This window comes from Manacus vitellinus, unplaced genomic scaffold, assembly GCF_001715985.3.
Source record: "Manacus vitellinus isolate BGI_N305 unplaced genomic scaffold, ASM171598v3 scaffold_4_pilon, whole genome shotgun sequence".
In the NCBI taxonomy this organism is placed as follows: domain Eukaryota; kingdom Metazoa; phylum Chordata; class Aves; order Passeriformes; family Pipridae; genus Manacus; species Manacus vitellinus.
Window position 1 is genome coordinate 41,383,252 of NW_021940604.1, and position 12,188 is coordinate 41,395,439.

General features: G+C 34.2%; 1 protein-coding gene across 1 annotated transcript in view; it reads left to right on the forward strand.

The window, feature by feature from the left end:
* EYS (eyes shut homolog) overlaps positions 1–12,188 on the forward strand; it is a 766,416-nt gene that overhangs the window by 175,896 nt on the left and 578,332 nt on the right. Inside the window, 1 exon segment of the mRNA XM_018077885.2 lies at positions 10,036–10,158. Within this exon segment, the coding sequence (XP_017933374.2) occupies positions 10,036–10,158 (123 nt within the window).

Below are 12,188 nucleotides of genomic sequence, written 5' to 3' on the forward strand. Positions count from 1 at the left end.
CCTTCTTAATACTTGAATGTAGCTAATATGTATATATCCACAACCTATATTAAAAGAGTGATTAAGATTTCAATACCTGAAAAGCCAGAATTAATGCTGCCAGTGTGATTTTCTGTAGCCTCTCTGTTCCTCTGTGTAAATCCACTATGATCTGAAGTTGTATATCTTCATTTGCTTACATTGTACTGTTTCTACACATGTATTCCAATACTCTTATGTCAAACTCCAGAATACTGAGGATGTCTTCTGTTGACAGGATTATTTAAAATTTTAGATTAAGAGGTAATAACTACTTTCTCTCCTTTTTCTTGATTCTAGTAGTTGAGGAGACTTCTTTATTATTAATAATATTTGGTGATGTGCTAGTTCAACTCTAAATGTAATCTTGATTTTTTGAAAAATATTTTTTTTCTATCATATTCAGGCTAGTGATATATGTTCTTAATACAAGCTGGCATGTTATCATATTAAAATTTTTCTGTAAGGAATTTTATATCCTCTCTTTAGTTTTAAATGATATCACAATTTATTTATGCAGATTTAAGAAGCTCATGAGAGATGATGAGTACTTCTATGAAAACATCTAATGAATAAGTGTGTACCAGTAGACTTCCTCAGCTGATTAAGTTTTTCTACTATGTAATTTAAATTTGTTAGTGACAAAAAGAATCACTTTGTACCTGTGATACTTATTCTTAACTTAAAAAGTTTTTCACTTTTTTTTTATTTTATTTTTCTCACTGACAAAGTTAGGAGAAACACTCATATCTCCTTTCAGCCTACATTTTGCTGGACAAAGCAAAATTTCTCAGTCCTCTCTTGTGTGACAGGATCTCTATTTCCCTGGCCATTCTACTGTCCTTTTTCACAGGCTTTTTTTTTTGTGATAGAATCATAGAACAACCCAGGTTGAAAGGGATCTCAAGAGATCATTTTGTCCAACCTTTGACTGAAAAGCAAGCCTATATGAGTGCATCTACCACCTTGTCCAATTGCATCTTAGAAACCTCCACTGATGGGGACTCTACCATGTCCCTTGGGAGGTTGTTCCTGTGAATGTTCTCACTATAAAAAATTGTCTTCCTTACATCTTGAAAAAGCAGTGCTTTTCTCTAATGAGACTCTTCCTTTATTTTACCAAGATGTATTTGAAATAGAAAATACTGTGCCATTCATCTGGCTTTCTATCCAATCAGTTCTGGGGATTGAACTGCTGTTTAATTTCAGAGAAGGTTTTTAATAAATGGTCTTCCTTTGGAACAAAGACATATAAAAATGTGATTTCAACAAGAAGAGTTCACACACTGGAGGTGTACACATTTTAGTTTCTGAACACACCTTATTTTTCAGTACATAACCTGTGTGCAAGAGATTCACATATAACCTACTTTAGTAACTGGCTTAGCTCGACATTTTAAGAGTTGAGACTTTAAAGACTGTAACATAAAATATTTTTCAGTTTTATGCTTTCATCCTTGAAAAATGTCTAGGAGTCTTACCACTATATAAAACTACTACTTTGATGTAGTGTCTGAATTCAAACTCCTGGGAAGATGATCCCAGGCCACATTTGTGTTGATGTAATTTAGCAGAAACTGATGGAATCATTCAAAAGTTAGACATATATTGTTTCCTTTTTTTAAAATACATATATTATTAAAAATAAAATTTAATAGCAAAGATTTCTTACTATTAGTGAACAAGGATGAGAACTAATAGATTTAAGCATCCAGGTAAGATGCCTATAGGGCTAAGGAAGTGTCTCACTTTTCTGACATATTCATAATGCAGATTCCTTTTTCTTTGGTTGTGACCTACCTGCTAAGAATGAGAAGGTGGAATCATAAGTCTCAATTATCAAATATCAGAAACTTATTTTTACTTTATATTTTCTATTGAAACAACTTATTTATTTTTTTTAGATTTGACCTACAGTTTCTTGGATTACTTATGACACACTGAAAATATTTTTCCTTTTATGACTTATTCCTTAATACTGGGATCCAAAAAAGAAAATAATATTGAAATTTTGACATATGAAATATGTTTATGAGTCAGATGACTGTATATGTCTTTGCAGAATATCTACAACTCTGTAAAAATAACTCCATTTTTAAAACAATTTCATATATGTAAAAGGTTCCTGCAAGCAATGCTTCTCTCACAAAATTGTTTCCCAGTGAATCGTATTCTTTTTCTTGAGTATTTATGTTTTATTTTGCCTTTCCATTGGCTGAGAAAACTATGGCTAATACCAGTGGGAAAAAAGATCTCAACCTCATCTTGAGGAGCAAGTTTAAATAAGGATCTATAAAGCTTTCAGTCTGAAAATAGCTACTTCCATGTAAGTGTATTGGCAAAAAAATTATGAAACTATATCCTTAGTAAATAATTATGCTATATTTTTCCAAATCTGCAACCCCGGAAACTCTCAGTTATTAATTTTTTCCTTGCAATCTAATTTAATACTTTTAATGTATCTTTCAGATGTATTTTGCATTTTCAGTGTAGAGAAAAGTTGTGCAGCAACTGCATCACTTATTACATGCTCCGACGATAGCTATTTACCACTCAGTGAAGGCACTTCAAAATATTTATGGAGACATAGTTTGTTTACCTACTTTTTATACTAATACAAACCCACTATTTTATGATAAACTTCAAATTGCATTCTATACAATACGATACAATAAGATACAGGACTATAGTATACTATACATGTATATTACATGTATATGATATCATATTATATTACTTTTAGGGAGAACTAATAGATTAAACCACAAATTGCATCAATATATTTTTACACAAAAGATTCCCATAAATGTGCTCTCGACTGCTTGAAAGGATTTACATATGGAACACATGCTTTTTCGCTTGACTGCATGGAAATATTTATTCAGGAGTAGGTATCTCATGATATTGCTTATCATTGGCTAATGGAGAGCAGAATTGGATGCATGAAGGAATAGAATTTTTTCCTGGTTCATAGAGCATAGGGTCAGGGCTACCAAAGTAATCGTATAGAGTAAGAGTGTAGAGGACAAAGGTTTGGAGTACCCACACAGAGAAATTTATTTCCGTATTTTCATGGGTATAGAACTGGTGAAACTTGTATTATATCAAACATGCAGATATATTTTAGCTGACAAATCTTTTCTGTTTTCTTGTCTAAATTAATTTTATTATATCAAATGTAATTAAGTGGTAATACATGGATTATAATGTAGTTAAAACCACTCAACTCATTCTTGATTTAAAAATAATACAAATGAAGCTTATTCTTCCTCATGTTCTTTCAGTATATTTAGTTAATTAATATGTGTGAAAGAAGTGTAATTTGTCAGCATTCTGATCAGCAAGAAATAAACATAATCAAAGTATATTATATAGTATTATATTGTAAATTAATAATTCTACTTCAGCAGAAACAATTTAAGATAAATACAAATTACATTTAAATTGTTTTCTGTCTGCAGGACAAATTATCTTAAAAATGCTACAAGTAAGAGATAAATAAAATTCTGTCAATATATTTTCCTTTCAAATATTTCAGAGTGTATAATTCAGTGTACACTAAACTCTGTTAAAGACAGATTCTACTTATACCTTTAATTTCTTCCCTCCCATCAGAAGTTGATAACATAACAAAGGCAGCTCTGAAGAGCTGCAGCAGCATAAAGTGAACTATACAGTGAAAACCTTTACAAAACAACTTCTGCTCTTTGCAACTCTGTATTTACCCCTATGATATTTGCCTTTGCCTACTAGTCTTTCTGTATCAAAAAAACACAGAATGTCAGGAAAAAATGCTGGGCATTTACATGACTACTGAGAAAGGGTGACCCTGTTATAACTCATCACAGGGAGTTGCTGCAACATGTTGGCCAAATCATCCAAATTGAAACTTTTTTTTTCCTTAAAGAATATTCAGGAAAGAAAAGATAACTTCAGAGTTGTTACTGTTCATGTAATGACCTGTTCATGGTCTGTAATACTAAGAGATCTGAGGAACTTAACTAAGCAATCTTTGTAGAAACTAGACACAGTGATCACCTGCTGAGTGTTGTGTTATTTTCCAGCTATTGTTCATTACTAGAAGGGATTTGGAGTCACAGGATTACCAACATTAGTGCTTTTCTATGCAATTACGTGTGACTTGAAATGAACTGTGATATTTAGTTGGTTTATTTTCCTTTACTTTCTTTTCCAATGGCCAGAGAAGGGCATTAAAAAAGTGACCAGAACTTTTCATGCTGGAATCTTGAGTATTTTATGGTCCAAATATTCATGTTACAAGTATCTACACTACTATCCTCTGAAATTTTGCAGTTTATATTTCATAATACTTTGCTGTAGGTTTATTGTCTTCAAGGAAGATAACCGGGCTGGTAATTTTGATATTGAAACAATGCATGTAGGGTGGATTTAGTGTGAGAAAGTTCATCTAATCACAACTAAAACTAACCAGATACAGCCTGCATGAAGGGTTAGTGCAATATTTAGCTTGTTTCCATGCTGTGTTCTTCCTGGGAGTACAGTTAAATCCAAATATTTCAGATCTTGGTCTACTTTTGATCTTGAAAATAGGCTTAAAGGCTACACTTAAAATATATAAAACTTGAATCGACAGTAAAGATATGAATTAGTAGAGGTAACCAATTAATGCAGAAACTTGATTAGTAGTGAAAGATAAATTAGACAAATTTAATTCAGGACTTGAATTCTATATACTAATTTTACAATACTTCCATTTTTTTGAAAATTAACACCTAATAAAGATTAACATCTAATAAAAATACCCAAGTGATAGGAAAATAAAGCACATTGGAATTTAGGATAAGGGGGAAAATCCGAGGTTACTGAGGTCGGTTCCACAATGCAAAGAATGACAAAAAATAACCTGGAATGGACAGCGTGGAGTTCCCTGGTTTGACCTTAACAATGCTTCCACCTGAAAAGCACTGCTTGTTTTCCTTCTATGATGTCTGCAAGTGGAAACAGTGTTTCATGTCAGGAAGAAAGCTTTTTTGGAAAAATAATTGTTCTTAACCAAAAATCTAATCTCTGGATGATACTTTTATCATCAATGATTAGTAATGTATCGAAATGTAGTGACTAATCATATTTCCAAATATAACAGCACAACTGGCAATGCTGATAAATTATAGCATCTCTTAAATTAGGAACAAAATTATTATTTACCTCCTAATAATCTACATATTTTGTACCCTCTGCAATCAATGTACTAGCTACTTCAAATTATCTACATTTTCATTGATGCTTGGGTAGACTCATTGGAAATATATGATATTAAATAATCCAGAACACTCCAAACACTGGTGGTTGGGTGATGCCTTCCAAATAAATTGTCTGTTTATGGCCAGTATTTGTGAGCGAAGATTTGGGAAAGGTCTTTTACCCTTCGAGGCTGCGCAGTGGATTTTTTAGGTGAGACACAGTGTGCGCTGAACTGAGCCCACCCTTTAATCCTGAGGTTCATCTGCTGGGGCCGAGCGAGCTTGGACGGTGGCAGCGAGGTCCTCAGGACGTAGGTTTGTTTAGAGTGACCTTCTCTTAGATGAATGGCCTTACAGGGCTGATGAGCTCCATCTGCCCAGGGGAGTTTCCCTGACTGGGAATCGAACCTGGGCCACGGCGGTGAGAGCGCTGCATCCTAACCACTAGACCACCAGGGGGCCCCCAATAAGTTGTCTAAGACAAGAATGAAAAGGAGATTCTTTGAAGGTGTGTCTGATATCTGACTCCTCTTGTATTCTGTGCAGGTTGTGCTTGGTATCTTATGTGAGAACCTACCCTTATATTAGAATTCATAAATAAATTCTGCAACAAAGAGGAAAAAGGACTCATATGCTGATTGTGTTGGGACATTACATTCGTATCTGCATTTGTTGTCATTTTGCTGACATAAATATCAACTCTATAGAAATTATGCATCATAGATTGTCAATTCATGGTGATTCTGAAGGGTTTTGAATTTCTTTTCTAAACAAAATAAGGTCGAAACGACATAAAAATAAGAAAAAATACATAAAATCATCTTTCTTTTCTAACACGTATGATTCTTCTAATTTATTGATTATTTGTATTTAGTAGTTTTAAAAATAATTTCTTAAGAAAATAAAAAATATATAAATAAACCTCCATTTAACAGTATGTCATGCTTTCACAAACATATTTCACAACTCAGCTCTTGGAAACCTCATACAGAAAAGAATGCTTTTTCTCCATTTAAATAATTACACTAAGATACATGGAAAGACATAGAACAGAAGAAGAGGATAAAAATATTCAATAGGACCCCTTTTATGTTATTTATGGATTTTTTAAATATATTTTAGGAACTATAATGATTTGATTATGTTTTTATTCTTCCACTCAAACAGAATGTGCCAGTGGTTGTGCAAAGATTAGTGGTGATATTTGGAATTAACACAGAACAAAGCTGTAGATGTGTGGTGGCTGACCTTGGCTGGTTCTCAGACCCTTCCCCAGCCATTCTCTCACCCTGTCTTCTCACCAGCATGAGGGGAGAAGAAAAGATTAAAAAGCTTATGGGTAGAGAAAAAGACAGAGAGATCACTTACCTGTTACTGTCATGGGTAAAGAGGGCTCAAATTGAGGAAAATTGATTTAATTTATTCCCAATTAATGCAGTTTTGCGTAGTGAGAACCAAAGACAAATTACGCCACCTTCCCCATCCCTGCTTCTTCACATTTCCCCCGAGGTGCCTCCCCTCGGCTGTGGGCTCGGTTGTGCCCTGCCATGGGTGGGTCGGAGCCAACTGGAACTGGCTGTGCCCAGCATGGGACAGCCCCGGCCCCCCCTCACAGAACCCCCTGCAGCCCCAACTGGGCCACCAGCACCCTGCAGTGTGTCAAAGTGCCCGTAAGAAATGAGAAAACTGAGTTTCCCTTTCCTTATGCAAGCCTAATTAGTCTTCAGATTTTTGTTTTACTGATACCCACTTTCCTCCTATTAGCAACATGCACAACTGCAACACACACCACAGTAACTGAGCCAAGCACTTTACACATCCTGAAGACCTGACTCACACAGCACACCTCAGTGTATTGGTACTCCTTATTTTGTTCCTCTCCACAGTAGTAAGGATTAGAAGATGGATGAGAGATAATTGATGTACTCTCTCTTATACTGACATGGCAAAATTCTGAAAAGGTATTGAGCAACCTCATCTAGCAGAAGGTGTCCCTGCTCCTGGTAGTGGGCTTGGAACCAGTTAATCTTTAAGGTCAGTCTGACCCAAAACATTTTGTGATTCTATCATAAAAGTACTAAAATGACTCTAATACAAGAAAACACTTGAAAATTTCTATCTAGTTTGCATGCTGCTATGAATGTCTGCTTTCTTTCTGGTCGCTCGTCCTGCTTCATTTATTGCTTTATTCCATCAATAAAGACATATATTTAAAATATTGAATAAGAAATTAGTAAAATTTAACTCTTTGTAAATAAAACACAGAAGCTCTAACTTCAGGTTTCCTTTTTCAGGGGAATAGGGATCATAACACCTCTTGGTTTTAGATACAGAACAACATTTGAAGTATAGGTTTTATGCTAATGGCACACATAATGATGAAGAAAATCAAAACTTATCCTACTTCCTTTGCAGGTTTTTCAGGTCGATACTGTGAAACAGAAATGAACGAGTGTGATTCTGCTCCCTGCTTGAATGGTGCTGTCTGTCAGAATGATGTCAACAGCTATGATTGTTTTTGCCCGGAAGGTAAATTGTTGAAAATATTTTATTTTTATTATCTTTGACAATTTTCAAAACTGTCTGCAGTTTGCAAAACAACTTTTTGACAGTCTTCAAAGCCATCGTTAAAATTTCCTTTCTGTGAAAGTTATTAATTCTTTTCCAAAGTCTCATTTACGTCTTTCCTTACTGAGGCAATATGCCCACCAAAACAACTATGCTCATTAAGAGCGGAGACAGATATACTTGGAAGTGGTACCTTTTTTTCAGACAGAACTTTGTGACTGCAGCACAGTCTGAAGGAGTGAAAAAAAGATAAATGAGAAGTACATGAATTCCATGGAAAGTATAATCAATAAACTTATAAAAAAACTATTTCAACCTGAGTTACTAATGGGCAGCTTTCCGAGTCTAGCAAGCAAATGACAATGGTCATAGTAATTACTTTAATAAGTATCCAGTACAAAAATCTATTAAAATTTTCACAGACAAAAATAATGTGATTTTCAGCACCAGTAGTCTGTTTCTTTAAAAATACACAGTGCTCAGTGTTATCAGAACTCTATGAACAAATGAATGATATCAAGAAAAAAGTAGTCAAAGTAAAATGTTTCAAAACATTTAAAATTACAGTGTCATTCTGAAATACTTTCAAAAATGGGTTTTCTGAATATTTGTAGATTTAGATTTATTTTAATTGTATTTTTATTTTAAAATAAAGCAAATCTGTTATGTTGTTTCTATGTTTTAAACTTTTTTGATTTTAATCTTCGAATTGTACTATTTTCTAAGTATATCATCATGGGAGCTGATTTCATAACTTACAATATTTCAGGTATGTGTATATTAATATCAGCATTCCAGTGGTGATAACTTCAGAAACTCATCACAAAAGATGAAATTGCCACAAATAAACACAGCCTCTGTAATTAATTGGCTTAAATTAGAAGCCAAAACAGACATTGGAAGGTAGCTGAAAATTAACCTTGGAAAAGATCATTCTGCTGTTTAGACTGCCTGGCCAGCTTATAAAAATAAATCTCGGCATCCACATTGATAATTTCGTGGCTTACTTGTTATCTGTGAGACATGAGTCTGATTAAACTCCAAATGCAAATAAGAGCTGTTATTCTATACATTATTAATGAATTAAGGGTAATTCTAAAGTTTTATGACTTAAGGAACAGTGAAAATTGGTTCCATGGTCAGTTTGAGAAATTATGAGAATATGCCTCGCACTGAGGGTGTCAGTAGCTTAGCATTAGTCATGGTCTTCCTGCAGCCATGGCCTTTGACAGCACTAATGATAGTCATTTTGTAGCATGACCATGAATTAGAATACATTTACAAAAGCATAAAATGTCAGATATTAGAGAGGAGATTCTCTAGCAATCCACTACAAAAAAACGCTGTTGGGCTTCTGAGGTTGCTAAAAGTCACTATGACACAAGAAAATGGGGTTGTTTAGTCTAGAGAAAAAGAGGCTCAGGGAGGACCTCATTGCTCTCTACAGTTACCTGAAAGGAGGTTACAGTGAGGGGGGATTTGGCCTCTTCTGCAGTATCTCAAGTGAAAGGACGAGAGGAAATAGCCTCAAGTTGCACTAGGGTAGGTTGGGATCAGATATTCGAAAAAAAATATCACTGAAAGAGTGCTTAGACATTGGAATAAGTTTCACAGGGAGATGGTGAAGTCACCATCTCAGGAAGTATTCAAGAGGCATCTGGATGTGGCACTTGGAGATATTGTTCAGGAGGGATTATGGTGGTGCTGGGTTGGTAGTTGGACTGGATGATCTAGAAGGTCTCTTCCATCTTGATAATTCTGTGATACTGTGAAATAAATAAAGAAAAAATAGAGAAATAACTGAGAGCTGATTTTAAGAGAGATTTTAAGAGCTGACTTTTATTTTGGGAACAGATGTCCAAATCCCAACATCACTTAATCTACAATGTTGTCAAAATGTCAGCAGATACATAAATTCTTAAGTCTCTGCTAAAATACAAGTTCAAAATAAGTTCAAAATCCTAAATTTGTTAATAATTTGTAATTTATAATTTATTTATTTATAATAATTTATGATCTCTTTTTAAAGTATATTTGATGGACAAATGCATTTTTCAATTCATGACAGAGCAGAAAAAGCTTTTAGAATGATCTTGCCATAAAACTTCAAATTATTTTTTACAAGAGTAAACTGAAAACAAGGAACCCAAAGACATGCTTTAGAAAAATAAGGCACAAATATAGCTGAATAATGTAAAGCTCTTTTCTGCTTTTTTTTCAAACCAAGGATTTGAAGGTCTGAACTGTGAAATCAACTTTGATGAGTGTGCTTTTGGCTTCTGTAAAAGCAATTCAACTTGTTTAGATCTAGTTGCAGACTACATATGTGCTTGTCCTCCAGGATTCACTGGTAAGATTTATTTTAACCTCGGAAAGATCTTAAATAACTAAACTAATTATTTTCTTTTGCATTTTGTTCAGTGTTTTAGCATTACTGAATAAAAACTCAACTCAGTTTTCTGTGTGATTGATAATCTACTTTAATTTCCCTCCTGATATGGTAATAAATGAAAACAGTGTATGTTTGCTATTTGATTAGTTAATGGAAGGCAAAACTGTATTTTGCCTAGAAAAAAAAGTGTTCAAAAACACCCAGCCTATGAAACATAGGTGAGCAGGTAGCTATAGCTGGTGCTATTTTTCTTCAGAAGATCTTATATGAGACATACTTGACTGAGATGAAAAAATGAACAAAATTTTAGTAGGAGGACACTTTGTTCTCTTCAAGGAAGATGCCATCAGATCCTCATGATAAATAGCTTGTAAGTTGCACAATTATTTGTGTGTCTAACAGGTTTAAGAAAATATCTCTTGCATCAGGAATAGTCTTCATGGCCTTACTTTCTGCCAGAAGCAGCTCACAGGATCATGGGGAAATCAATAAAACTGTCTCAAAAAATATGCCATTTTAACAATTATGTTGGAGGCTGGAACACCTTGACTTTAGGTTGCTGATTTCAGGGAGGCAAATGGAGCATCATTAATCATAAGTGATAACAGGAAGACAAGTAGTGGCAGTCTAAGAAATCATACATGGTTAGTAGGTGTTCTAATAAAAGTTAAACAGATATGTACAAGAGTTCAAAATCTTTGGAGAGGAAAGAAAAAAAATTGAAAGGGATCTATTACTTAGAAAAGTTAAAAAATCAGTGAAGGATGAGGAGGCAAAATTAGGTTAGAAGTAGAGCATTTCAGGTTGATAGTAACACCAGTGACAGTTTAGGAGCACTTCATACATATTTTGTCAATGGTTAAAAATAGGAAGATGGAACATAAGGAATGTAAGATGTCACACAGAGATTTAGAATCTGTGAAAGTAATAATAGTTGCAATTTCCACAGACATCTGTGAGTTTTCTTGATTCATGCAAACATATTCTAATATTATTCAGCATTACAAAACTGAGATGTGCCCTATTTCCTACAAGATCTTATTCTCCTTTTTACTTTGATAACTGTCTTTGCTGTCATGAGTTTGCATAGTATATGTCTATTTCATATCAATTTTGAAAATAACACAGGTGATTGCAAAGTATTTGTTTATACAAGAGAAGAAGTTTTAATGCAATAATTTTAAAAGAAGGAGCTTTGAAAACTTTGTGCTATACTGCTAGAATCAAAATGGAAAATGTCTAGCTTTTCTGTAGTAAGTTGCTAACAGTCAGTTTGAACAAGGATGTGCAAGAAAAGTTGTGCCTTTGAAAATACAGCTACACTACTTTGGGATATGATAGAATCCACATTACAGAGCCAGAACTATAAACTAATGTGTGTGTGTCACCAAGACAACCTAGGACAGAGTATGTTTTCCTTAGGACAAACTCTAATCCTAAATTCATACTGATGCAAAGAGTTAGTCAATGACATATCTGTTAATTCCAAGACAAAAGGGATTCAGGATCTATCAATGGTTAAAAACAGTTACCAGTAAGTTATAAGTAGACTTTAAGGGATACCTTAGGTTTATATCGAAGTCATAGAGGGTCACATGACTGCATAATGCACCATTGTGAAGCAGCTCTATTTTCTCCTACCTTTCCTATGTGAGAGACTTCTCATCAAAAATATGCTGTTGATCTCACTTCATATTAGCTTTTTTTTTTGTTTGTGAGATAGGACAGTTCCCACAAGAAAGCAAATCTAACACTCTGCTGACTGGAATTAGAAGTAGGAACAAGAACCCTCCTGATTACACTGAATATTTTCATCTGTGCTCATGCTGTTCGTATAATTAATTTGCAGTCAGTCATTGTGGATCTCATTAGGTCTGCTCTCTCCAAGTCTTCTAGGATCTGCTTCAGTGTCCCTAGAAAGATTCTTCAATGCAAAATACTGCATATTTGAGCTCCTACCTTCTAAGAAAAGCAAACAGTGGTCCAAG